This window comes from Nomascus leucogenys, chromosome 4 (genome assembly GCF_006542625.1).
Source record: "Nomascus leucogenys isolate Asia chromosome 4, Asia_NLE_v1, whole genome shotgun sequence".
NCBI lineage: Eukaryota > Metazoa > Chordata > Mammalia > Primates > Hylobatidae > Nomascus > Nomascus leucogenys.
Genome location: NC_044384.1, coordinates 80,272,145 through 80,298,595, shown reverse-complemented (window position 1 = coordinate 80,298,595; position 26,451 = coordinate 80,272,145). Strand labels below are relative to the sequence as shown.

General features: G+C 53.2%; 2 protein-coding genes across 2 annotated transcripts; one reads left to right on the top strand and one right to left on the bottom strand.

Moving 5' to 3' along the window:
- Window positions 1–11,822: 11,822 nt before the first annotated feature.
- Window positions 11,823–16,883, top strand: PTGDR2 (prostaglandin D2 receptor 2). Its single transcript, XM_003275232.3, has 2 exons — window positions 11,823–11,919; window positions 14,083–16,883. Exon 2 carries the CDS (start codon window positions 14,092–14,094, stop codon window positions 15,280–15,282), a length of 1,191 nt encoding a protein of 396 aa, XP_003275280.2. The 5' UTR covers window positions 11,823–11,919; window positions 14,083–14,091; the 3' UTR covers window positions 15,283–16,883.
- Window positions 16,735–25,747, bottom strand: CCDC86 (coiled-coil domain containing 86). Its single transcript, XM_003275233.3, has 4 exons — window positions 24,935–25,747; window positions 19,778–19,907; window positions 17,802–17,876; window positions 16,735–17,610 (listed from the first exon to the last, which is right to left on the bottom strand). Exons 1-4 carry the CDS (start codon window positions 25,690–25,692, stop codon window positions 17,491–17,493), a joined length of 1,083 nt encoding a protein of 360 aa, XP_003275281.2. The 5' UTR covers window positions 25,693–25,747; the 3' UTR covers window positions 16,735–17,490.
- Window positions 25,748–26,451: the final 704 nt, after the last annotated feature.

Here is a 26,451-nt window from a genome sequence, read left to right as displayed (position 1 = left end):
ACACCCCCTACCCCGTCGCCACCAGAGCTGGGCCCAGGCCTTTTATGGAGGAGGTGGGTGCCTCTAAGGGCAAAGGGGGCCCACCTGGAGGAGCACCCACCTGGCCACCAGGGGCTGTGGTGAAACTCCTGCTCCAAAGGCAGCGGGAGGCAGAAAGCTGCACGTGGCCCCTCACCCTGGCTTTCTGTCCCACACCTGTGGCTTTGGAAGGGAGGAGGGAGCTTTCCAGAATACTGAGGCTGCAGATGGGCTGTGGGAAGGGATCCAGGGCTGGGAGGTGGCCCTGCAGACCTCAGGCCCTCCACTGTCTCCCTCCCGCCCCAGCCTTTCCGAACTCCCTTCCTGCCCCAACAGGCTCTCCAGGCCCTCCTTCCTGCCTTGAGGCCTCAGGACCACTGGGAGCTGCCGGCCTGGTTAGTGCAGTCACAGCTCCTCAGGCAGGGCTTTAGGGGCGTTAGAGCAAGACCAGGAAGACACAGTCCCCAGAGCTGGCAGCGGAATGGGGGCTGCAGGTGAGTAAACAGACCAGTAGCACCTCCAAGGGCTCTCCTGAGGATTCAGCCAGTCAGTATGACGATGACTATGACTAATAAAAAATAACAAGGACAACTAAATGTAATGTGGCATCTGGATGGGATCATGGAACAGAAAAAGGAAGTAAAGTGAAGAAAGTGGATTTTAGTTAATAACAATGTGTCCACATTGGTTTGTTCATTAATTGTAATAAATGTAACATACTCATGTAAGATCAGTTATGAGGTAAACTGGGCCTGCGGTGTATGGGAACTGTCTGTACTATCTTCTCAGTTCTGTAAATCTAGAACAGTTCTAAGACATAAAAGTGGCTGGAAACAAGAATGGCCTGCGGTCTGCCGTGATTACAGCGCCAGGCCTTGCTTGTGTTAGCTCCTTATACCGCCTGAGCATCCTCTGAGGGAGGGACTGTCACCAGCCCCACGTCCTGGCACTAATTCCTGCAAGTGATTAGCCTAGGGACCAGCAGCGTTTGAGCTCAGCAAACATTAGAAAACGCGGCTATTATAATTAGCAGCTGCTGGAAGGGGAGAGCAAGAGCCTTGATAGCTAACAGCCGGGTTCTGGTGAGGTTGCAGAGAAAAAGGAGTGCTTATACGCTCTTGGTGGGAGCGTAAATTGGTTCAACCATTGTGGGAGGCAGTGTGGTGATTTCTCAAAGAGCTGAAAACGGAACTATCATTTGACGCAGAAATCACATTACTGGGTATATATCCAAAGGAATATAAATTTTTCTATCATAAAGACACTGAACATGCGTGCATATGTTCAGTGCAGCACAATTCACAATAGCCAAGACATGGAATCAAATACTCATCAATGGTAGGCTCAATAAAGAAAATGTGGTACATGCCGGGCTCGGCGGCTCACGTCTGTAATCCCAACACTTTGGGAGGCCAAGGCGGGCGGATCACGAGGTCAGGAGATCGAGACCATCCTGGCTAACATGGTGAAACCCCATCTCTACTAAAAATACAAAAATTAGCTGGGTGTGGTGGCACGCACCTGTAGTCCCAGCTACTCAGGGGGCTGAGGCAGGAGAATTGCTTGAACCCAGGAGGTGGAGGTGAGCCGAGATAGCGCCATTGCACTCCAGCCTGGGCGACAGAGTGAGACTCCGTCTCAAAAAAATAAATAAATAAATAAATAAAAAGAAAAAAAAGAAAATGTGGTACACATACACCATGGAATACTACGCAGCCATAAAAAAGAATGAAATCATGTCTCTTGCAAGAACATGGATGGAGCTGGAGGCTATTATCCTTAGCAAACAAATGCAGGAACAGAAACCAATACCACATGTTCTCACTTACAACTGAAGGCTAAATGATGAGAACACATGGACACATAGAGGGGAATGGCACACACTGGGGCCTATTGAAGGGTGGAGGGTAAGAGGAAGGAGAAGGGGGGAAATAATAACTATTGGGTGCTAGGCTTAGTATCTGGGTGATGAAATAATCTGTACAACAATCCCTCTGGACATGCGTTTACCTATGTAACAAACCTGCATAAGTAACCCTGAACCTAAAATAAAAGTTTAAACAAGAAAAGTCGGTTCTAATGGTGCCCCAACCACTTTCTTAGCTGTGACTCAGACGCATTATCTATTCTGAGCCTCAGGTTTCTTGTTTGTAAACTGGGGGTGATAATGCTTTCCTTGCCCGCATGGTGGATAGGAAGACACAAAGAGACAAGTCATGATCACCAGGTTTAGTAATGATTTAACGCTTGGCAATAATTCACTTCTACTGTGATTAGAGCTCAGCTGGGAAAGCTTGGTGCGGCGGGGTGGGAGTCCCTCTGGGAGGACAGTGGGAAGAGGCACCCAACACAGCATCGAGGGTGGGTGACATGGAAGTGTTTTTTGAGGAAAGGGGTCCTGAGCAGAGGTGGGAGGAGGCGGGGAGGACAGGGATGGTGCGATGGGGATCTGGGGAGAGCAGGGCTGGAGGAGGAGGGAGGAAGCAGGTCACACAAAGGTCCAGGACAAGGGCTCCAGGCAGGCTGAGGGTGCTGGCGAGGGAAGGACTAGGAGGGGAGGGAGAGGAGCCAGGCAGGAAGGGGGAGTGGGGTGGATTTTCCCTGAGGGACGATGTGGAAGTTTTAAACTTTTAATTTTGAAATCATTTCAGATTTGCAGAATTTCCATATAGCCTCCTCCAGATTCCTCAGATGTTCACTGTTCACTTTTTACATTTGCTGTAGCTCCCGCTTTCTCTCTGTGCATGTGTGCAGACACACACACACACGCACGCACACGCGCACACACACAAACGCACACACACGCACACATTCTTCCATGTCATTCAAGAGTCAGTTGCAGAAATGACAGATTCCCCTTTACCTCTAATTGCTTCAGTATACATTTCCTAAAAAAACAAATCACCCCTACAGTCAAGTGATCAAAATCAGGAAACCAACACTGGTATAAACACAACGATCTAATCTGCAGACATTATTGTAAGAATTAAAGAAGAAAGAAACATGAAAGGGCGGTTCAACAGGCAACAGGGACAGGTTTATTTTGAATAAACCTGAGAGGGGCGGCTGGCCGAGTTAGGTCAGAGCCCCACTTTCTTACAAATTAAGAGTTTTTAAGGATTCAGGATGGGAGAGTTTATCAGAGGCTTGGACTGCTTCTGTGTCTCTTTGCTGTGTGTATCTGGGAGGGAGAGTTGTGTGTGTTCCCATAGATCTTTCTGCAGCTACGGGCATATCCCCCGAGTCTTATTTTATTTTACTTTATGGTTTTTTTTTTTGAGACGGAGTCTTGCTCTGTCGCCCAGGCTGGAGTGCAGTGGCGCAATCTCGGCTCACTGCAAGCTCCGCCTCCCGGATTCACGCCATTCTCCTGCCTCAGCCTCCCGAGTAGCAGGGACTACAGGCGCCCACCACTACGCCCGGCTAATTTTTTGTATTTTTCGTGGAGATGGGGTTTCACCGTGGTCTTGATCTCCTGACCTCGTGATCCGCCCGCCTCGGCCTCCCAAAATGCTGGGATTACAGGCGTGAGCCACCGCGCCCCCGGGCCCGAGTCTGCTTTTAGCTTCCCTATCTTAGTGCCCCTGAAGGGAAAGGAATGTGCTTATTAAGGCCCACTGTTTTACTGGGGCTCATTGTGTGAGGGTGAAGTTTGGCAGTTACCCAAGAGACTTTCTCTCCACCCGACTCTGTGCTGGAGCTGTCTTATCTGTATTTTACTGTCTGCTCTTTCCAGCTGTTGTAGTTAGAAGAGAAGTGATTTCCTTGAAATTCATGAGGCTAGAAAGGGAGCTGGAGCTTAAAGTGGCAGTATGTGTCCGAGATGACGGTGCTCCTGCTCTGGCAATTATTCAACATCTGCCGACTGTCCTAACCGTGACTTTCATGGCAAAAGAGTACAGTGGTTTTGGGAGTCTGCAGGATCCAATCCAGGCTCAGAGTCTCGCTGGCGTGCCTCTTGGCCTTCTCTGATCTGGGACCACCCTTCTATCTTCTTTTTCTTGACATTTTTTAGTACAGCCGGATGATTTTGCAGAATGGCCCTCAGTTTGGGTTTGTCTGGTGTTTTCTCCTGGTTACATTAGATTTAGTTGATGCTTCTTGGCCTTGTGTTAGTCCATTTGGCTGCTGTAACAAAATACAGACTGAGTGGCTTAAATAACAGTCTTTTTCTCACAGCTCTGGAGCCTGGATGTGCTAGGTCAAAGTGGCGGCAGGTCTGGTTGCTCCTGAGGCCTCTCTCTTTGGCCTGCAGATGACCTTCTTCTCACTGAGTCCTCACGTGGTCTTTCCCCTGTGCTGGTGCATCCTTGGTGTCTCTTTGAATGGTCAAATTTCCTCTTCTTCTGGCTGGCACAGTGGCTCATGCCTGTAATCCTAGCACTTTGGGAGGCTGAGGTGGGTGGATCACCTGAGGTCAGGAGTTTGAGACCAGCCTGGCCAACATGGTGAAACCCCGTCTCTACTAAAAATACAAAATAATTAGCTGGGTGTGGTGGTGCACACCTGCAATCCCAGCTCCTCAAGAGGCTGAGGTGGGAGAATCACTTGAACCCGGAAGGTGGAGGTTGCAGTGAGCCAAGATGGCACCACTGCACTCCAGCCTGGAAGACAGAGTGAAACTCCATCCCAAAAAACAAAAACAAATTTCCTCTTTTTCTAAGGACACCAGTCAGATTGGATTAGGGCCACCTTAAGGGCCTCAATCTTAAATCACATCTTTAAAGCTCTATCTCCAAATACAGTCACATTCTGAGGGATGGGTGTTGGGGGTTAGGGATTTAGCATATGAGTTTTGGGGGGATACAATTCAGCTTGTACAGAAGTGATGTTGTGTCCTTCTCGGTATCTGGAGGCACACCCCGCTGGCTTGTTCTGTTATTGCTGATGTGACTTTGATCACTTGGATGAGGTGGTGTCTGCCAGGTCTCTCCACCATAAAGTAATGATCTTTCTCTTTGTAATTCATGAGTATCTTACAGGGAGATACTTTGAGACTATATAACTAATACTGCTCCTCTTCAGATGCTCACCGGCTAGTGTGGAGGTTGCCAAGTGGGTGGTGGTTCTGTAACTCTACCCTTCCTTCTGCATTTATTTGCTATCATAAGACAGAACTTTTCCTAATGGGGGCTTTTAGGGGCCAGAGAGAGAATCAGCTGGAGTCTTTGAGAGGCCTGGATTTTGCCTGGTGCTCACTGTTTATGAGCACAAGGGCCCTGGGAAGTCACTTACCGGCTTTTTTCCTCTATCTGGAGAGTAATGATGAGAATGATTATGGTGGGGATGCAATTAGATAAGACACAGAGAGGTGTTTCCCCACTGGTCATGGACCCATGGGGAAAGTATGTCTCCCAAGGTGCTGGAAATGGGCAGGGAAAGAGAAGGGGGGCTTCCTCAGGGCCAAGGGCAGAACACCTTTGGGAAAAGGGTACCAGAGTATCCGAGAGAGAGAGAGAGAGAGAGAGGAGAGAGAGAGAGAGCATGAGCGCCCTGAGCCCTCGGTTACGACTCTACGTTCTTGCAAAGACTCATGGACACCAAGACTCATCGGCCTGGGAGGATCCCAGCTCCTCTGCTCACCCACTGGAGACCTTGGAAAAGTCCCTTCCCTCCTCTGTGACTTGCTTTCCTCATCTATTAAATGGGGTTATAATAGTACCTAAATTGTAGGGCTGCTCTGAGGATTAAATGAGATAATCCACGTGAAGCAGGCAGAACAGGGTCTGCACATGGTCATCGTTTGAACACGATAGCCATTACAACCATGATTATTTTTATTGATAAGGAGAGAGGGTCAGATGGAGGTGACTTGACTTGGAATCTTGGCTTTATCCACTTGGCTTCTGGTTTTTGGTTTTTTTTTTAGAGATGGGGTCTTGCTATATTGCCCAGGCTGGTCTCAAACTCCTGGGCTCAAGCAATCTGCCTGCCTCTGTCTCCCAAAGTGCTGGGATTACAGGCATGAGCCTTCACACCTGGCCACTTGGCCTCTTTGTAAACCTGTTTGTTCATTTCTTTCTTTCTGTTTTTAACCTATGAATTTTTTTTTTTAAATGGAACTTCAGTTTCTTTTCTTTCTTTTTTTTTTTTGTTTTGTTTTGAGACGGAGTCTCACTCTATCGCCCAGGCTGGAGTGCAGTGGCACGATCTCGGCTCACTGCAAGCTCCGCCTCCCAGTTCATGTCATTCTCCAGTCTCAGCCTCCCGAGTAGCTGGGACTGCAGGCACCCACCACCATGCCCAGCTAATTTTTTGTATTTTTAGTAGAGACGGGGTTTCATTGTGTTCGCCAGGATGATCTCGATCTCCTGACCTTGCGATCTGCCCACCTTGGCCTCCCAAAGTGCTGAGATTACAGGCGTAAGCCATCATGCCCAGTTGGAACTTCGGTTTCTTAATCTATAAGATGGAATTAAGAATACAGTCCACCTAAGTGGGGCACCGTGAGATATAAGTATCAGTTGCTTGCCCTGTCTCCTCTGCAAATAGAGCCCAGGGAGGGCCCTGGAGGAGGATGGAGCCTCTCTAGGCTGGAAAGACAAAATCCCCTTTCAGGGGATCCATGCATGCCAGGAAACCAGCAGGGAGCAGGCTGCCTCACTCTGGGGCCTGCAGAGTAACCCAAGAGCAGCGCCAGCTGTGTGTGTGTGTATAGATCATGCTCATGGCAGAGATGCTCCCAGAAGGCCAGTGGGAGCGCATTTAACTGAAGACAGGCAACCCTGCTTCCCCTGAGGGAACAAAGAACCTCAGAGAATCTCGTCAGCTGGAAAGAGCTGGGCTCTGCCGCTGGACCACATGGCTCTGAACTCCAGCTCCTCTGCTCCCCAGCTGAGCAGGCTTGGTGGGGTTGCTTACGCTCTCTCAGCCTCAGTTTTCCCCTTGGTGAGTGATGATAGTGGTACCTAACTCAGAGGGTGCATGTGAATATTTGATGAGCTCATCCATGTGAAAGTTTCAGCCTTATGCTGGCACATAGTAAGTGCCCCGTAAGTGTTAGCTATTACTGTTTTCTTTTTTTTTTTTTGAGATGGTGTCTTGCTCTGTTACCCAGGCTGGAATGGAGTGGTGGGATCTCGGCTCACTATAACCTCCGCCTCCTGGGTTCAAGTGATTCTCCTGCCTCAGCCTCCCAAGTAGCTGGTATTACAGGAGTGCACCATCACACCTGGCTAATTTTTGTATTTTTAGTAGAGATGGGGTTTTGCCTGTTGGCCAGGCTGGTCTCGAACTCCTGACCTCAAGTGATCTGTCCGCCTCGTCCTCCCAAAGTGCTGGGATTGCAGGCATGAGCCACCGTACCCAGAAGCTATTGTTGCTTTCAATGTGTTGAATGGTGGCCCTCAAAAGACATGTCCACAACCTAACCCCTGGAACCTGTGAATGTGGCCTTATTTGGATAAGAGGACTTTGCAGATGTAATTGATTTAAGAATCTCAAGATGAGAGCACCCTGGATGATCCAGATGAGCCCTAAGTCCAGTGACCAGTACTCTGTGAGAGACACATGAAAAGAGGGAGGGGGAAGGCCAGGTGAAGAGGAGGTAGAGATTGCAGTGATGCAGCCCCAAGCCAAGGGATGCCTGGAGCCACCAGAAGCTGGAGGGGCCAAGAAAGGCTCCTTTTCTAGAGCTTTTGGAGGAAGTGCTGACATCTGATTACAGACTCTGGCTTCTAGACTGTAAGAGAATAAGTCTCTATTGTTTAAAGCTGCCATGTTTGTGGTAGTTTGTTCTGACAGCCCAAGGAAACAAATACACCACTGTTGTTTCTGCGAGGATTGCCTGGCACATGTGTGGGCCTGAGCCCAGGCCAGGGCTGCCTCTGCCTGCTCTGCTTTCTTGTCTTCTTTCCTACTATAAAGCAATCAGTCCCCCAGGTTGTACCCACTGCAGGTGAAGACAGAGCCATGGAGAATTGCACCAGACCATGGGTAAGAAAGGTTCCAGAATGGGGCCGGGCTCAGGGGCTCAGGCCTGTAATCCCAGCACTTTCGGAGGCTGAGGCAGGCAGATCACCTGAGGTCAAGAGTTCGAGACCAGCCAGGCTAACATGGTGAAACCCCTTCTCTACTAAAAATACAAAAATTAGCCGGGTGTGGTGGCGCACGCCTGTAGTCCCAGCTACTTGGGAGGCTGAGGTAAGAGAGTCGCTTCAACCCGGGAGGCGGAGGTTGCGGTGAGCCAAGATAGGGCCACTGTACTCCAGCCTGTGCAACAGAGCGAGACTCAGTCTCAGAAAAAAAAAAAAAAAAAAGTTTCCAAAATGGGTCACCACGAGGGACTGGGGTCCTTTGGGGTCTGCACAGGGAAGCCAATTTTAGAGATTCATTCTGTTCAGCAAATATTTGTTGGGACCCTTCTCGTGTCAGGCCCTCTGCTTGCCTTTGGAGGTGAGGAGATAAAATAGGAATAAGTCTCTGTCTTCAGGTGGCTCATGAAGGTGGTGAACAGTTGTGTGAACAAGAGTTACCAGGGAAGACAAGGGGGGCTGCAGGTCAAGTGAAGTGGAGATGTGGGAGGGAGGGACAACATGTGGGTCTGTCTGAGAGAATCAGCAAAGGCTTCCTAGAGGAGGCAACCTCTAACCAGGGTTTTGAAGGATGAATAGGAGTTCACTGAGAGGCCAAGAAAAGAAAAGGCATTCCAGAGCAGGGCACAAACAGCATAAGCCAGGGCACAGAAACAGCCTGGTGTGCACAGGACAGGAGGGGACAGTGGTGAGTGCTGGCTGATGACAGGATGCCACCAGGGAGTGGCAGCAATGCCGGGGGAGGCTTGGGTGGGACTGGATCACCGAGGGGCTTGTTGGCCATTTGAGGAGTGCTGTGGGTGATGGTGGCACCAGGGAACTCAACCTGGGCCTCCCCAAGGAGGGGGCCCTCCCATGCTGCTCCTCTACTGGGTGTGGGTAGCTCGAGGGCTTCGGAGCAAGGGGCTGGAGGATCCCAGGGCAGGCCTCACCCTGCTTCCTGCCCTGCATCTCACTTCCTGTTTGACTGACTTCTTTAAAGTGGCCAGAATGGAACATAAAAAGCCCTCCCGCTAAGGCAGGGCCAGAGGGAGAAGAAAGCCCATCTGGGCTGGGCCTATGCCTGGGGGCTCCACTGGCCCCTCCTCCATTCTTTTGCTCCCTTGGCTGTATTTGTTAAACATTGATGCTGTAAGTATCCTCTGAGTATCTAGTGACATTGGTGGTCTCAGAAAGAGGCCCTGCAGGATGAGTCGTGGAGGGGAAGTGGCATTCCCAGCAGCACGTGCCAAGGCATGGAGGTGGGGAAAGAAAGGATGGGGTAGCTGCGGACATGAGGAAGGGGGTGCAGGGACTGGTGGTTGGTGCACTGGATCCTGAGAGGCCTTGAATGCTAGGTTGGGAATCTGGACAGCTCCCATGGGCAGCAGAGACGCAGCAGAGGTCCGTGTGCCAGGAAGCGACAGGCTCAGATTCATCTCCTCCACGGCAGAAGGTGATGCTGAGGCAGCGAGGGACCCGACTTCGCCTATTACTGCCTCTGATGTTAAGTTCCAAGCCTTGGAGGAGGTTGTAATTTAGGGACTAGGGCCTGAGCCTGAGTGCGGCTGCATCTTTCTCCCAGTCTTGGGGGATGCAGGCCATGGGATAAGGCACGGCATGGCTTTTCTTCAGAAAATGCCTCTGGGCCCTGCTCATCTGGAACTTGTTTTGGTTTGTTTTGGTAACTTTAAGCTTGTAGCTTTTTTTGTTTACTTAGTAATACATTTTCTCTAGAGAGATCTGGACGTGAGTCACTACAGTGATTACAGGACTGGAAACAAGGACTGAGAAGGGGCAGATGAGTAAGGGTTTTTTAGCCAGAAAAGAAGCACCTCAGCAGGGCGGCCAGGAGAGGTTGTGCAGGATGTTCACTGCACAAGGGTACCAGTGGAGGGGGCAAGGGTGGGCTGAGATCCAGAGGAAGGGCTGTGCCTTATCTTAAGCCTGATGCCCTGGTGCTGAGATGTGTCTGTGGGGTGGGGTGGTGGGGAAGGGGTGATTCTTTTTCTTAGTTCAAAGAGAAATCTGGGCTCCAACCCCTGTCCTTTGAGGGTGGGACTGTGCAGAAGAAACACCATTTAAAGTTCATATTTTACTGCTGTGAAGTTACTTGCCCAAGATCACATAGCTGAGGAGTGGCAGTGCCAGATCCAAACACTGGTGGTCTGGCCCTAGAGTCCCTGGGCTTAACCACAGCCTGACACTCTCTGTGCGCAGACAAGGCACACGTGGCCTTGTCTGTGGTTCAGCGGGTTGGGCGTTGGGGGTGGGTGGAAAAGAGGGCACTTTCCCCAAGCAGAATGGAATCATCCACGTATTTTCTCTGGAAGGCTGCAAGCATTTGTCTTTGGAAGTCAAGCCTTCCCTGACCTGGGGGAGAGGAGACATTTTCCTGTTGTTAATGATTTGGATCACCAAGCCTCTTACTGATCTGCCATATTGGGCTACAATGAGATGTATTATATCCATCACAAGGGCATAGCATTTTACTCATTTTCCACTCATGATGGTAGCCTCTCAGCAAGAGCGTATTATGCATCAGGCTCTGCATTAAGCCTAGGCCTAAATGGAAGATGTTTGTGCTGTCCATCCCATGGGAGGTGCCTTCGCCTTGATACAGGGATATTGAGTTCTTAACATGTTTTAATGAGTATCCATTAGGTGCTGAGATGCTGAGGTTGAAGGGATGGTCCTGACCCCAGGAAGCTTGGTCAGCAAATGAGAGTAAGGAGTTAGGGAACAATGAAATGCAAACTTCTCTTATCCTAGGGCTTTGAACCTGTGTGTTTTTTTTGTTTGTTTTTGTTTTTTAGTTTAAATTTCCACTTTTTTTTTTGAGATGGAGTTTTACTCTGTCATCCAGGCTGGAGTGCAGTGGTGTGATCTTGGCTCACTGCAACCTCCACCTCCCGGGTTTAAGCGATTCCCATGCCTCAGCCTCCCAAGTAGCTGGGGTTACAGGCATGTGCCACCACGCCTGGCTGAGTTTTGTATTTTTAGTACAGACGGGGGTTTGGTCACGTTGGCCAGTCTGGTCTTGAACTCCTGACCTCAAGTGATCCATCCGCCTCAGCCTCCCAAAATTGAGCCTGTTTTAAATAAAAGCTATTTGATCTTTGCCTTAGAGCCTATATTCATTTTTCCCTCAGAGGGGAAGGAAGCTGATTTTTACAAGCACTTACTGTGTGCCACGAGCTTTGTGCAATCCACCTCATTCAACCCTTACAATAAGTCCGACATTACTGCTCCCGTTCACAGATGACGACCCCAGGGCTCAGCAATCAGAAGTAACTGACCTCTTGGCCCGCGTCCTTGCCACTGCCCCCACTACCCCACTGTACTTTCCTGGCCTTAGAGCCGTCGAGTCCCTCATGGACAGGCCCCCACACTGCCTGGGAAACTGAGAACAGCTGGAGGGGTTTCTTCTCTGAGGATGCTGGTGTCGGGAGATGGCAGCCCAGGACCAGTGGACAGATGGATGAGACATTCTCCTTCTCACATACTTATCCTACACACTGGTCACTCTCAAAAGCACACCCCTAGGCACACTTGGGCTCACACTCTCTTGCACACATCGATTTTTTTCACGTGCACTTGCACTGCCCTCTGGACTTCTGCAGTCTCCTTCATGAAGCGGGGGTGGGTGGAGCAGGGGCTGCCGGCACTGATGGAAATTGATGATATTTGAACACCCGTGTGGCAACTCACTCCCTAGCTGTCCCCGCCTCCCCCAACCCCACCCCTAAACACACATGCACTGGGGCTGACAGCTATTTCCTCTCTCAGCCTCCCTCTCCCACCTCTGTCTGCCCGCTGCCTCTCGTCTAGCTGCTGTCAGGAGCTGACTGCCTCCAGGGCTGGAATCCTGTGCTCCCTCTGTGCCCAGGTAAGGAGGCAGTGGCCCAGGGGCTGAGCAGCCTAGTGCCCTCTCTAGACCCACAGGAGAAGGCAAAGTTTTACCAGGTGAGAGGGCTGTTACCAGCTAGGATGGCAGAAGGTTGAGTTTACCAAAGACTGGAGGGGACTTGGTTCTCAGAGGAGGGAAGGACTAGCTTCTCTTAGGCATTAACTAGATGTCGGGTATGAAGGGAAACCACTCAACTGTCTGTCAATATTCACAAGCAGTCTGGGTGGGAAGATGACACCAGCAGGCTTAGAGTAACTGGCCCAAGGTCGTGCAGCCAGGAAGCCGAGGAGCTGGGATTCAAACCCAGGTCTTGGACTCCCACAGTTTGCACTCCACTCTCTGTCTCTCTCTCTTTTTTTTTTTTAAACCTGCCAAAGCTGGACCTTAGCTGCTGGGCACCTGAGAATCCTGGGAGGCTGGGGGCTGTCTCTATAGAGTCAGAAGGACTGATCTGGCGGTTCCCAAGGGTGGCAGGACTGTGCTCTCTGATCATCCCCATGGGATTTGGATAAGCAGCAGCTGGTCTGCAGGGAATGTTTCAGGGCAGACAGGGGGTGGTACTTGGCTGTCTGCTGGGAGTGAAGTCCCAGCCGCGCTGCTGCAGCTGAGGAATGCTGGGCAAGTTGCTGTGCTTCTCTGAACTTCATCAGTTTCTTCTTCTGAAAAATGGGGTCTCATAGGTTCATTGCAAGAGTAACTACTCTGCACATTCTAAAGCTTAGGAAGTATGCCCATTCTCAGGAAACACAGGCTCCTCTTCCATCTACCTGCAGATCCCTCGCTCCAAGGGGCTCATCTGCCAGCAGAATTATAATTTGATATCCCAGGACCCCACTCTATAAAGGACTGTGGTCTCTGGAAGGGAGTGGGTTTTCTCATCCTGGCCAACACTGTTTTCCCTAAAAAGATGAGTACTGAAGACCACTGCTCCCCTCTCCTGCTTTTCTTCCTCCTCCTCCATCCTCTCTTCCTTGGAGTAGGGGTAGAGGAAAGAGCACAGGCTGAGCATGAAACTTGCTCCCCCACATGTTTGTGCCGTCTGGGTGGCTCTGGGCCAGTTGTCTAGCCACTTGAGGTTCAGTTTTCTCATCTGTAAAATGGGATGGAGTACTAGCACCATTTTTCTAGAGCCAGAAAGACAGCACCTATGTGAAGGACCTACCATAGTACCTGGAGTGTCATTGGTGCCCAGGACAACCTGAGTCCCTGTCCCCTGCTACTTGCCCCCTACCTCCTTCATGGAGCCTCATGCAATTTCCTCAGCCCTCACTGGTCTTGACCAGCCTCACATCAGATGGTCTTTCGGGCTTTCAATGAGGATGTGAGCATGCACGTCTTATTTGTTGGATGAATGCATGATGGAGTAAGTGAATGAACAGGGGTGGGTTTCCTGAGGCAGAGAGAGCTGCTGTGGCTGCCCCTGAGAAGGGAGAGATCTTTTGGCCCCATTGGGCCTCCAGAGCCTCATGTGGGAGTTCCTCCTACCCAGCTCTCCCGGCTCTTATCTGATTTCCTCTCCAACCATCAGAGGAGGGGCTGGTTCCACTGTTTATGGTCAACACATCTAACCAGCCACCACTGACTGCGGGGAGCTCCATGGAGGATCTGTAGAGAGGCAACGTCTGGGGGCGCTGTGGATGCTGTGGGTGGGAAGGGGCAGCATCTCCATCGCCCAGGCCAGCAAAATCCTCTTGCCCTAATTGGGGCCTCCTTCACCCGCCAGTGCTCTGGGGATGGGAAAAAGGAGTCCTGTGTGGCCTGACCTTGTTCCTATTTCTCTGTGTGATCTTAGACCATTTGCTTCATAATCATCACAATGACACTGATAAAGTGCTTGCTGTGTGCCAGGCCATGTTCTAAATGCTTTTATGTATTAAACTCACTTAATTCTCCCAATAACTCTAGGAGCTAGGTGCTGTTAGGACTGACATCCAAGTTTCAGAGGCAGAAAAAGGCTCAGGAAGGTCAAATGACTTGCCCAAGCACAGCAATGCTGGGATATTATTCCCCCCGCCCCCACCGCCCAATATATTCGTGGGTCACATTGGCATCTCCTGGGGAAGGTCCCACTCCAGGCCTCTCTCTTGGTTCCCCCGTGGCCTCTGCACTTCCAACCTAGGCGCCTCCTTCCCTCCACTACAGAGCCCCACGATGTCGGCCAACGCCACACTGAAGCCGCTCTGCCCCATCCTGGAGCAGATGAGCCGTCTCCAGAGCCACAGCAACACCAGCATCCGCTACATCGACCATGCGGCCGTGCTGCTGCACGGGCTGGCCTCGCTGCTGGGCCTGGTGGAGAATGGAGTCATCCTCTTCGTGGTGGGCTGCCGCATGCGCCAGACCGTGGTCACCACCTGGGTGCTGCACCTGGCGCTGTCCGACCTGCTGGCCTCTGCTTCCCTGCCCTTCTTCACCTACTTCTTGGCCGTGGGCCACTCGTGGGAGCTGGGCACCACCTTCTGCAAACTGCACTCCTCCATCTTCTTTCTCAACATGTTCGCCAGCGGCTTCCTGCTCAGCGCCATCAGCCTGGACCGCTGCCTGCAGGTGGTGCGGCCGGTGTGGGCGCAGAACCACCGCACCGTGGCCGCGGCGCACAAAGTCTGCCTGGTGCTCTGGGCGCTAGCGGTGCTCAACACGGTGCCCTATTTCGTGTTCCGGGACACCATATCGCGGCTGGACGGGCGCATCATGTGCTACTACAACGTGCTGCTCCTGAACCCGGGGCCTGACCGCGATGCCACGTGCAACTCGCGCCAGGCGGCCCTGGCCGTCAGCAAGTTCCTGCTGGCTTTCCTGGTGCCGCTGGCGATCATCGCCTCGAGCCACGCCGCCGTGTGCCTGCGGTTGCAGCACCGCGGCCGCCGGCGGCCAGGCCGCTTCGTGCGCCTGGTGGCGGCCGTCGTGACCGCCTTCGCGCTCTGCTGGGGGCCCTACCACGCGTTCAGCCTGCTGGAGGCGCGGGCGCATGCCAACCCGGGGCTGCGGCCGCTCGTGTGGCGCGGGCTGCCCTTCGTCACCAGCCTGGCCTTCTTCAACAGCGTGGCCAACCCGGTGCTCTACGTGCTCACCTGCCCCGACATGCTGCGCAAGCTGCGGCGCTCGCTGCTCACGGTGCTGGAGAGCGTGCTAGTGGACGACAGCGAGCTGGGTGGCGCGGGAAGCAGCCGCCGCCGCCGCCGCACCCCCTCCAGCACCCGCTCGGCCTCCTCCTTAGCTCTCGGCAGCCGCCCCGAGGAACCGCGGGGTCCCGCGCGCCTCCTCGGCTGGCTGCTGGGCGGCTGCGCAGCGTCCTGGCAGAGGCGCCCCCTGAACCGGGCGCTGAGCAGCACCTCGAGTTAGAACCCGGCCCGGGTAGGGCAGCGCTCACACGCGAAAGCATCACCAGGGCGCCGCGGTTCAACTTGATATCCGGACTCCAGCCGCAGTCATCAAAGTCCGAGGGGCAGGACCCAGGCATCTGCATTTTAAAGCGCCCCAGGAGACTCTGAATCTTTTTCAGAAACAGTGAGTTAAAGCAGTGCTTCTCAAACTTTGATATGCCAGTGAATCACCTAGGGGTCTTGTGAAGTGCAGTCTGATTCAGGAAGCCGGGGCCAGGTACTGAGAGTCTGCACTTAACAAGCTTCCAGGCCGAGAAGCCACTGCGGCAGGCTCACAGGCGAGGCCTGGAGTAACACAAAGTGAAACTCATAATAGACTTCCCACTCTAGGGCAGTGGAGTCGGAAGGGCACACGGGGTGCCTCTCCCCGGAGCTCAGTTTTACCAGATGATGGGGGAGGGGGGAGGGAGTTTTATGTTAAACCATCCATGTATTTTTGGAGGAGAGGAAAGGTTTGAGAAGCACTGTTCCAGCCTGCCCTCTTTATTTAGCCAATGCTTACTGCGCTAGACGCTTCACATCCCACAATCTTAAGGGGCAGCTTCTATTAGCCAGTCTTTACAGCTGAGCACATTCTGGCTCAGGGAGGTTAAGTGACTTGCCCAGTTTCAGGGCTAACGACCACAGGGTCTGCACTGTAACCCTAGGCATCACATACTCAATGACTCTCTGGTGAGCGAGGACATTCTCTGACCTACTCAAGGGACTTAAGATGCTACCTTGTGACCCAGCACTGCCCAAAGTGCTTCCAAGGCAGAAGCAGCAGGGGATGGTGTGGTCAAGCACTCGGGAAACCTGGGGCTAATCAAATCCAACGGGGGAAATGACTAAAAGTCTTCGGTCGTTAGAACTTGAATGGGCACAGCAACTCTGAGACTACAGCACATGTCATTTCTTAGCTAAGCTGACCAGCCTCCCTGCCGGCCTGGTGTTCTGTGGGATCCCTCTGGGCACTGGTAATCCCAAGATCTGTGCAGCCCTCGCCTCCAGGCTGCATGGGGCTGGGCAGCTACCATTTCCCGTTTATGGATGGGAGGGGTAACGTGCACCTCCGAGCTAGCACTTCCACTGCACCGCGTCTCATTCCTCCACCTGCCATGGACTTGGGGTCACAGACTGCTGTGTTTGAGCTCTGCAGCCCAGGGACTGAAAAGTTGATGCCAATGAATTTTGCTTGGTGGATGAAACGTCAGTGGAAGAAGCAGATGAGACACTCTTGAGATCTTCGTCCTGTGTTTTTTCTGCCACCAAAGGCCAGGATCACTGAAGGCCTGGCTCACAGCAGGTGTTGAGCAAAGGGAACAGTGAGGTGCCCAGCTAGCTGCACAGCCACCCTGTGTTGACACCTCACCCCTGCTCCCTCCCATCCCTTCCCCCTTTACTCATAGCACTTCCCCCATTGGACACGTGGTGCATTTTGCTTGTTTATTATGTTTTCTCTCCATCAGAATGAAAGCTCCTCGAGGGCAGGGGCTTTGGTCTATTGTCTGTATTTGCCGGTGCCTAGGATTGTGCCTGTGTGCAACAGGCACTCAATAAATATTTTTGCTGTAGACTGGACAGGCATGAGTTAGATTCTCTGGGGCTTCTGCAGAGACTGGTTTGGGAAAGGGGGTGCTAGGGAAAAACTCTGCTCCCTGCAACCTCCCCATTTTAATCTTTCAGTGTTGAAAAGTGGAGAGGAGCCGGATTCAGTTTGCTGAGGACAGAGGCAGTGGGGTGTGGAGGTGCTCAGAGCAGCCTTTGGGAAGGTGTGGGGGAAGCTGGATTCCCAACCGCCAGCCTCCAGGCCTGGGATGGACCTAGGATGCTGAGAAAGGGCATAGACTGCTGGGGGAGTCATCTGCCAGTCACCAGCTCACTGAGGAACCAGAAGAGTGTACGGTTCTTGGTTTGAAGGCACTTGGAGAAGGAGAGGAAGGAGGGATGGGAGCTGAATCTCTTCCCGCCCCCATCTCTGCCAGGTCCCAGGCACCCTCTGGCCTTCTGTCCCACACAGACCTGCCTGGAAGCCTTCAATGGCTGAGGAGCCCCGGTTGGGGTGGGGGTCCCTGTTCTGGAGCCATGGGGTTGGAGTGCCGGCTCCAGCAGAGGCGTCTGAGCAGTGGCCTGAGGGGCTGTGTCTGACATGGTTGTTGGCCATGGAAGGCCTCGGGCCATCCTGAGCTCAGATCTTGGCTGCCGGCCGCTGGGGCGGCTGCTTCTGCAGCAGGGCCAGGGTGTCCCGCTTCTCAATGGAGCGCAGCTGCTTCTTCTTTGCCCGCTTGAGCTTGGCGGGGTTTCGGATCTGGGGGTGGTATGAGGGGAGGGCATTAGTACGGCTGCAGCCTCGGTCCAAATTCCCAGGGGAGAGGAAGGCCGCCCCACAGGGGCCTGAGATCACAGCATGAGAGTGGGGGTACATGAGGCAGGGGTCGAGGCCCTGGTTTGCACCCCCAAGTGGGGCAGATGGGCAGAGGGGAAAAACGAGACACTCACCACTTGGACGACCTCTGCCTTCCGCTCATTCTCCAGGCGGCGTTTCAGGTTCTCGGCCCGGCGCTGTTTCTTCTCCTGGAACATGTGGGAGAAGGGGGATTTGAGTCGGGGAGCAGAGGCAGCCCTGGTCTCTCAGGCCCCAGAAGAGTGTGAGTGGATAGAATTCCCAGGAGGAAGGGGAATGGCCCTCTCTGCCAGGCTCCAGGTTGGTGATGTGTAGGTGGAGGGCCAGCGGGAGCAATCCTGTGCCATGGGCTAGTGCCAGGGGCCCACTGTGGTAGAAGCTCCTGACAGCATGTTGGGAGGTGGGTATGGGACAGGCAACTGAGGACAGGGGCTGAGACACAGGGGGTGCCCACCTGGAGATTCACGCACATGCAGACAGTGGTCCCTCGTGCCACCCTCATCAACTGCCAAGGGAGAAACGGGTGCTGGCCCTTCCCCCATTCCCACCCTCTTGGACAGTCTCCCCCTCTTCCCCTGGAGTCCCGCTGCTGCAGAATGCCAGGCTAGGGGTGAGGGCTGGGTCCCTGAGATTTTTGCAGGTGTGGGGCTGTGCAGGGGCTGCACTGCACAGAAAAGGCTATGGAGCTATCTGGGCTGGGTTCGAATCTGGATCCTGTTATTTCCTAAACAGGAGACCTTAGCTAAGTCTGTGCCTCAGCTTCTTCATCTTTAAAGTGACAGTGACCACAGTATCTACCTTGTAAGATAGTTTTGAGAAGTCAATGAGGGAATGCACATGCAGGGTTGGAGCAGCCCCTAGCTCCTTGGGCACACTGAGACTCTAGATGGACTCTGTCTTGGGAGGGGAAGCCCAGCGCTCTCTAGCCATGCTGACTGTGTCCCTCAGCAAGGCCAGGGTGGGGACGTCGGCTCCAAGGCTGCTGCATGGTTAGGAGTCTCTGCTGGCTTTGGTGACGTGGGGTAGGAGGGGTGGCCTAGGCCCCTGGGAAGGAAGGAGAAGTGAGCCTTGGCCTCCTGTGGTCAGGGCAGGCCTGGGCTGGGGGCTGGGCAGGAGCACCTCTGCAGTGGACGGTGAGAAGTGAGATGGCAGCTCTGTCTTGCCCAAGAGGGAGCCAGGGCCATACAGGAAAAGAGATAAGGCCTTAGCATACAGTGGCAGACACACCGTTCCTCAGATGTCAGCTGTAAGCTGAACTGGGGTGACTTAGAGCAGGGGACGCCTGACTTGAGTGACTGGCCCACCCCTTTTCTCAGTGGCCAGCCTGGGACCACGGGCCATGGATGAGTTGTCTGAATCCCGTTCGGCACTCCTCCTACACCCCTGGGGTCATTAGAGGAGTGGAGGAGGAATCTCCCACTGACTGCCCTGCCCTGGGGGGCAGGTGCTGACCAATGCCACTCCACTTTCTCTGCATGCTGCCTGCTGAGCGCCCTCCTCCCCACCGCTGAAAAGTCCCTGGCAGATGTGGGTGAGGCTGTGACCCTTTACAGGGGCTTCCTGGCTCTGGGATGGGTGACAGGGGACAGAAGTGGAGGAAAGGTGCGGGGGCCATCCACATTGCTGGTGTGTGGGCTGCTTCTTGGAGAATGACAGCAGCCATACCGGGGACATGGATTTCCAATCTGCAAGCCCTTCCCAACTGAGAAGGTCCCAGCAAAGGGCCCTCGACTCCATCTCACTGACTGCCCTACCACCCAGGACTTCCTCCTGGCCTTCTCCCCAAGGCCGACTTCTGGTCCTCCCCCTCCGTCCCTGTCCCTGAGGCTCTTTCAGCGGCCCAGGCTAAACTGCATGGTCCCCTGGGCCTCCCTGCCCTGTGGTCCCAGACTGCACTTCTGCTTCTGGCCAGGTGCCCTTCCTCCCTGGGGCCTTCAGATTCAAGAACGTTTTTTAACCAAGTCGGCCTCCCCTAGGCACCCGTGGAAGCCCCCACCTCAGATCTGTACCAGCAGACACCAGCTTAGCCCTCTGAGCCCCAGCCTCAGCCTCAGCCTGGCTGGCCCCTCACCTGGCGGCGCCTCTCCTTCTCCTCCTCCAGGTGACGGGCAAAGTCCTTGGCCAGCTTCCTCTCCTGCCGTTCCTTCATCTTCCGCTGCCATGATGTGTGCAGGGGCTTGTCCTGAAGCATCTGGGAGAATCTGAAAGGGCGAGAGTGGGTGCATACAGGGTCTGTGGGGCAAGCGCCACCCATGCCCTGTCTCCTCTCGGCCGCAGGCTCCGGACCTTCTTCCCCAGACCCCAGGCAGAACCACCTCTTTGCTGGCCTGACAGGCGGCCTTCCAGGGCTGCAGAAACTTGGGGCAGGAGGGAACCCTGATCATGCTGGCTGCCATTTCTCAAGCCTTGGCTACATGCCTCTGAGGTGGGTACTCCCATCCTTTCCACTTACAGAGGAGCAGGCCAAGGTGCGGAAAGGTTAAATAGCTGCCTAAAGATACCTTGTGGCAGTCAGGACTTGAATCCTGTCAGCAAATGCAGAGTCCAGGCTATGCGGCCCCTGCTGTAAAGTTCTGCTGCTTCCGCCAAGCGCATTTGGCCCGGGTGTGAATGCCTCTGGAGGTGGGGCGCTCAACCCCTATGGAGGTGGCCCATTCCATTTCAGAGCAGTGTGAGTAGTTAACGTTCTGGGTAATGATTCAGAATCTTCCCCACCAAGACCGGATGCAGTAGCTCATGCTTGTAATCCCAGCACTTTGGGAGGCCAACGCGAGCCGATCACGTGAGTCCAGGAGTTGGAGACCAGCCGGGCAAACATGGCAAAACCTACCAAGCCTACTAAAACCTACTAAAGTTTCTACTAAAAATACAAAAATTAGCTGAGTGTAATGGGGTATGCCTATAATCCCAGCTACTTGGGAGGCTGAGGTACAACAATTGCTTGAACCTGGGAGGTGGAGGTTGCAGTGAGCCGAGATCACGCCACTGCACTCCAGCCTGGGTGACAGAGCAAGACTCGGCCTCAAAAAAAAAAAAAGAAAGAAAAAAGAAAAAGAATCTCTTTCCCCAGTTGGAGATGAAGTGGGCATCAGGGCTCTCAGGGAAATCTGAAAAGAGCAACGATGATTTTAGAGTTACAGGAGAACTGAGCTCATCTCTGTAAGAATGCATACTACAAAGATTTATGAATGGGATGAGATATCTAGGATGTACTTTAAAATATTTCAGGGGAAAAAAAATGCCAAAGATCAGCCGGGTGCAGTGGCTCACACCTGTAATCCCAGCACTTTGGGAGGCTGAGGTGGGCAGATCACCTAAGGTTGGGAGTTCGAGACCAGCTTGACCAACATGGAGAAACCCTGTCTTTACTAAAAATACAAAATTAGCTGGGTGTGGTGGTGCACACCTGTAATCTCAGCTACTTGGGAGGCTGAGGCAGGAGAATCGCTTGAACCCAGGAGGAGGAGGTTGTGGTGAGCCGAGATTGCACCATTGCACTCCAGCCTGGGCAACAAGAATGAAACTCTGTCTCAAAAAAAAAAAAGAATAAAAGCCAAGGATCAAAGATGAAGCTAGACTAGTAAAATGCTGAGCTGTGTTGATGCTGATAATGGGGACTTGAGAGCTTTGCTCTTTCTTTGTATGCTTGAAAATTTCCATTCAAAAAAAGTAAAAACAAAATGCAAAGAAGTCTCTCGGTGGCCTCCACATGCTGAAATTAGGTCTTTCTCTTTTAAAGATTCAAGGCCCATTTTGGTGTCCCTTGGCCCTGTCGACTTCTGGCCCCAGCTCCCTGATTTCCTTCTCCCCTTCCCAAGGCCTTGCCACTGAAGGCCTGGCCTCCTAAGCACTAAGAATGGGGCGCCACATGGACTTTCCCCATAACTGTAAAGCTGGGCTTCCCAAGCTGGGGTACGAGAACCCTGAAGGGACAAGGTGGTGGGAGCCTAGAGACACACAGAACCACAAGACACAGCGCTGCATCTCTGTAGAGCAGGGCTGCCAAACAGAACTTTCTGTGATGGCGGAAACACTCCACACTGACACTGTCCAATAAGGTAGCCACTAGTCATGGGTGTCTGCTGAGCGCTAGAAATGCGGTTGGTGTTGATAGAGAAACTGAATCTTAAATTTTATTTAATTTTAATTAATTTAAATGTACATAGCCACATGTGGCTGGAGGCTAAGGTACTGAGGCAGGGCAGTTCCAGACCATTGGTTCTACCTGAGTATTGAAGAAACTCAGGCCTGGGTTCCAAGTCCAACCACTTACCACCTGGGTGACCTTGAGCAAGGCAGCCTCTCTGAGTCTCAGCATCCTCTCCAGTGGAGATGAGAATCATTCCTAACCCAAAGGGTGGTGGGAGATTTAATCAACACACACACGTAATAGGTGCTCCATAAATGCTACTCCTCAGAGAAGGCAGACAGCATGCCCAAGGGGCACTATGGAGAAGATGGCGTTTGGCATGAGCATGAAGACAGGGCTGCGGCCAGGTCTCCCTCACCACACACACTTTCCCAGCTGTGGCTGTCTTCCTCCCTGCAGCAGGAGCTGCTTCCCACCCATCTCCAGGCTCACTTACCACCCACTGAAGCTGCTCCCTCAAAGATCCCAAACATCCATTCAGTGGCCGTACTGGGCCCCTCCCCACAGACCTGCCTGCAGCTTCGGAAGCTGTTTTAGTTCTCCTGAGACAGCCTCCTCGTGGGTTTCCCTGTCTTCACCCCTGCCCGCCTATGTCTGTGTTCAGTAGCCAGGCTGATCTCACAAGTCAGGTCATTTCATTCCTTTGCTTGACACCCTTCCATGGCTCCCAAGCTCACTCAGGAAAGCCGGAGTCCCTGCAAGGGTCACCAGGCCCTGCTGTCTCTCTGACCTCATCTCCTACTGTTCCCCTTCTCCCCCTCATTCCAGCAGTGAGACCTCTGGAATGCCTCTCAAACGGGAGCTTGCTCCCACCTCAATAGCCTCTGAACTTCCCTTTCCTCTTGCCTGTTTCCCCAGATCTCTGCCTGGCTCCCTCTGCTCAGGCCTGTTTATCTGCAAGGCCATCTCTGAGCACTGTGGCGATACCCTGCCCTCCCTGTTATTCTCTGGTCCCCATCCTGGTTTATTTTTCTTTAAAGTCTTTATTACTGACATATCATGTGTGTACTTGTTCTTGATCTGTTTCCCAAAATGAGAATGTTTGCTTCAGGAGAGCAGAGACTTTTTGTTCACAGCCATGTTTACCCAAGATCCAAGCAATGGCTGATGAATGAATGAACTACCTTCTGTCCTCATTCATCCACTTGTTCAGCTTAGTGCCCTACTCTGCGCTGGGATCTGGGGGATCTAGTCATGATAGGTAAGTCCCCACTCTCACACTCTCATGGAGCCTCTGGTTTAAAGGAAAACAGGCAGTCAATAAGAATCACGCAAATAAATAAACGTTTGTGTAAATGGAGGTGTTACAAAAGAGAAGTACAGCACACAATGATAACATAAAGCTTGGGGACTTAACCCTAGCTGGATAAGCCAGAGAGGCTTTTCAGAGGAGGTCACATTTGAGCTGAGCCCTGAAACATGAGTGGGGGATTGGCCAGGGGAAGAGCCTTTCAAACAGTGGGAACAGCACGAGTGAAGGCGCTGAGGAAGGAGGGAGCGTCACACACGGGAGGAACATGGAGGGGACATGTGTGGAAGCTCTAGCGATGGAGGGGAGAGGAGGGTGGGCCTGCGGACCTCATTAAGGAGGCTGGAGTGCGTGCTCTGAGTGAGCAACAGCGAGTCAGGAAGGGTGTGCAGTTGGGCAGGGAGCTGGGACAACACACCCTCTCTCCAGACTTCTTAGTCAAGTGATCTGTGGCCTCCTACTCTGCTCCAGCTGCTGATCCTGTGTCTTGTGCGGGCCCCTCCCTTCTCTCCGCCTGTGCATGGGCCCAGCCCCCTCTAGCTCAGCAAGCCCATCTCCCCACCTGCAGCGTGAGTACTGGGACCCCAAGCTTCACCCGCTCAACTTGTTCATCACCCTCTTCCCACCTGAACCAGCCTCCTCCGGTTCCACATGGCCATCAATGGCCCTGCCATTCTCCTGTGACCCCCCGGGACAGGGCAGAGGGGTAGTGCCATCATCTACTTCTCCAACAGCTACGGTCACTCTAGCTTCAAAGTCTCTCCCATGGGAGACTTGCAGTAAATTACTCTGTAAGCCTCAGTTTCTTCTGTTCAATCAGGGGTGGGGGGATAATACCCACTGCCTAGGGTTTTAAGGGCCTAGCATGAAGAAAAGGGCCTAGCACGAAGCCTGGCACAGAGTCAGCTTCTTCCCTAAAAACACCCTCCCTCCTCATGGTCCCTCACAGGCATACATCCCTGACTCCCCTGTGGTTCCCATTAGCTCGAATTGGAACTGAACCCCACGCCTCTCTTTCATGGCAGCCTACACTCTTCCTTCTTCACATGAGCTACTTCGTTCCTTCACTAAATAAGCATTCATTGAGCATTTACTATGCCCTTGGCACAGAAAGACAAGAAAGATCTCGTGCCTGCCCCTTAAGAAGGTTGCAATCCAATTCAAGGTGGATCTACAGGGACTGGGTAAAGGGGTTTTTTGCACACAGGCTTCGGAATCAGATCTGTGCTCAGGTCCTGTGCCTACCATTCATTTAGCCTTGGTTTCCTCACACAAAAAACAGGAATAATACCACCACCTGCTTCACAGGGCTGACGTGCAGATTAAGTGTGATGACACATGCTGTTCCATGTTTGAAAGGCTGTTGACTGGTAAATCCTTATTAAGGACACGATGTCCTATATAATCAGTGCTCAGTAATACTTTTTATCTTAAAGGCAAATAACTGTAACAGACTGTATTGGATGAAGACCTCACTGCTTTGATCAAGTAATGGCTGGTTTACTTGCTTCTGCCTCCCTCACTAGAGAGGGCAGACAACGGTAAATGTCTGTTGAACGAATACACACCTGAGGTGCTACAGGAGAGGCCCATAGGGACCCTGAGGAGGAAAGGCATCAGAGAAATTGATCTTTGAGGGCCTGGCCCCACCCTCTCCGGGATCCCAGGGCATTTTACCACATTCTGATTGTAATTACCTTTTTGCTAACATCCTCGCTAACGTGAGCTCTCTCTAACCCTGGGGCTATTCTCCAGGCTGCAGCAGGGCAAAGGCGGGGTCCCAACACCACAGAGAACGCAACCCCTGTCCATGCTGTCCCCCACTTCACCTTTTCTTGGAGCGGTCCTTCCACACTCGCCCCGATTTGGGCTTCCCCTTCGGGATTACAGGAAGCTCCTCTTTGTTCAACTTCTTGGACGCTGGGGCCTGGGATGAAAAGCCTTTTCGCTTCTTTGCCCCGAAGCCGCCTGTCACCGTCTCCCCAGCTGGAGGTGGCTTGCTTGGCTCATGCTGACCCCGGGGGGCGCCAGGTGCCCTGGGTGTCAGCTCCAGTAGTGGCTGAGAGGGCTCCGGACCGGGAGCTTGCTGACCGGGGTAAGGCTCTGGTGATCTTGGGCCCGGCGGTAGCTGATGCTGGGGGACTCCCGAGGTCAGCTCCTCCTTACTCTGGGCCAACTCTGAGGCCAGTACTCCCTGGTCCTGAGAACACTTTGGTGCCTCCTCACTTGGCTTCGGCTGACATCGTGGGGATTCAGGACTGGACTCCGGCTGTCTTTGAGGCGACTCCAGGTGTAGGTCTTGCCGACGCTGGGGGGACCCTGCGCCTGGCTCTGGTTGCCTTTGGGGGGACTCCAAGCCTGCACCCTGCTGCAGACGGGGTGATCCTGGGCTTGTCTTCGGCGGCCTTTCGGGGGACCCCAGGCCAGCCTGCTGCACACTCGGAGGAGACCCGGGCTCCCTGGTTTCTTCTGGGTTCGACTCGAACTCCACAAGGGTTCGTCTCGCCCGCGCAACTGAGATGAGGCTCTCGGGGGATTCGGGCCTTAGGCCTCCCAGCCGTCGGCTGCGCCTTAGCGGTGTATCCATGGCTCAGCCGGTAAGTTTCCACACCCTTGCACGCGTGCAGCCCCCACCGACAACCGGCGCCTTCCTATGACGTCAGGAGTCGCCACGTCCGTGACGCACAGGAGGGGCGGTTGCTGAGGCGGCCATGTTGGTGAGGGGTGGAGGCGGGACCGGGGTTGGGGCGAGTGGGGCTCAGCATGCTCATGCGCAATTCGCGCGGACGCAGTTAACATGTGGTTGATGAACCAGTCTTTTTCCTGGGATTCGCTTTTACCTTTCTTGCAAAGTTTCCTGGGGAAAGAAGAGCGAGCAAGTAGAAAAGGGAAAGTGGGAGGACCCATTTCAGGGAGAGAACAGAGTTGAACAAAGGTCCGAGGAGCCCCTAAGCAAGGCCGGGTGGAAGTTTTGCGGCCAACTCCGGTGCGGTTGGGCAGGGTCCTGCCCTCCTTGGGCCTGTTTTCTCATTTGTAATATGGGTCATTTTGCACTAGCTTCTTGCATCCCAAATGATCCTGTCGGAGTCCTCCTCCCAGCTGCCTGAGGGAATGCTACCTGGGGGTCCTGGAGGTGGAAGATCGGTCTTTTCTGTATTAATTGTTCACACTCTTGCTTCTCCCGTCCTGTGCTTCCGTATATAATCCATGGCTCTCCCTCCCTTTTTAGCGTTTTCCACGTTTATGAGTGAAGTTGAGGTACCAATAAGATGCGCCACCTTTGTCCTGTGGCTCACCTGGGCCCTCGACCGGCTGCATACCCTCCCACGTCCCTCTTCTTCTGCCC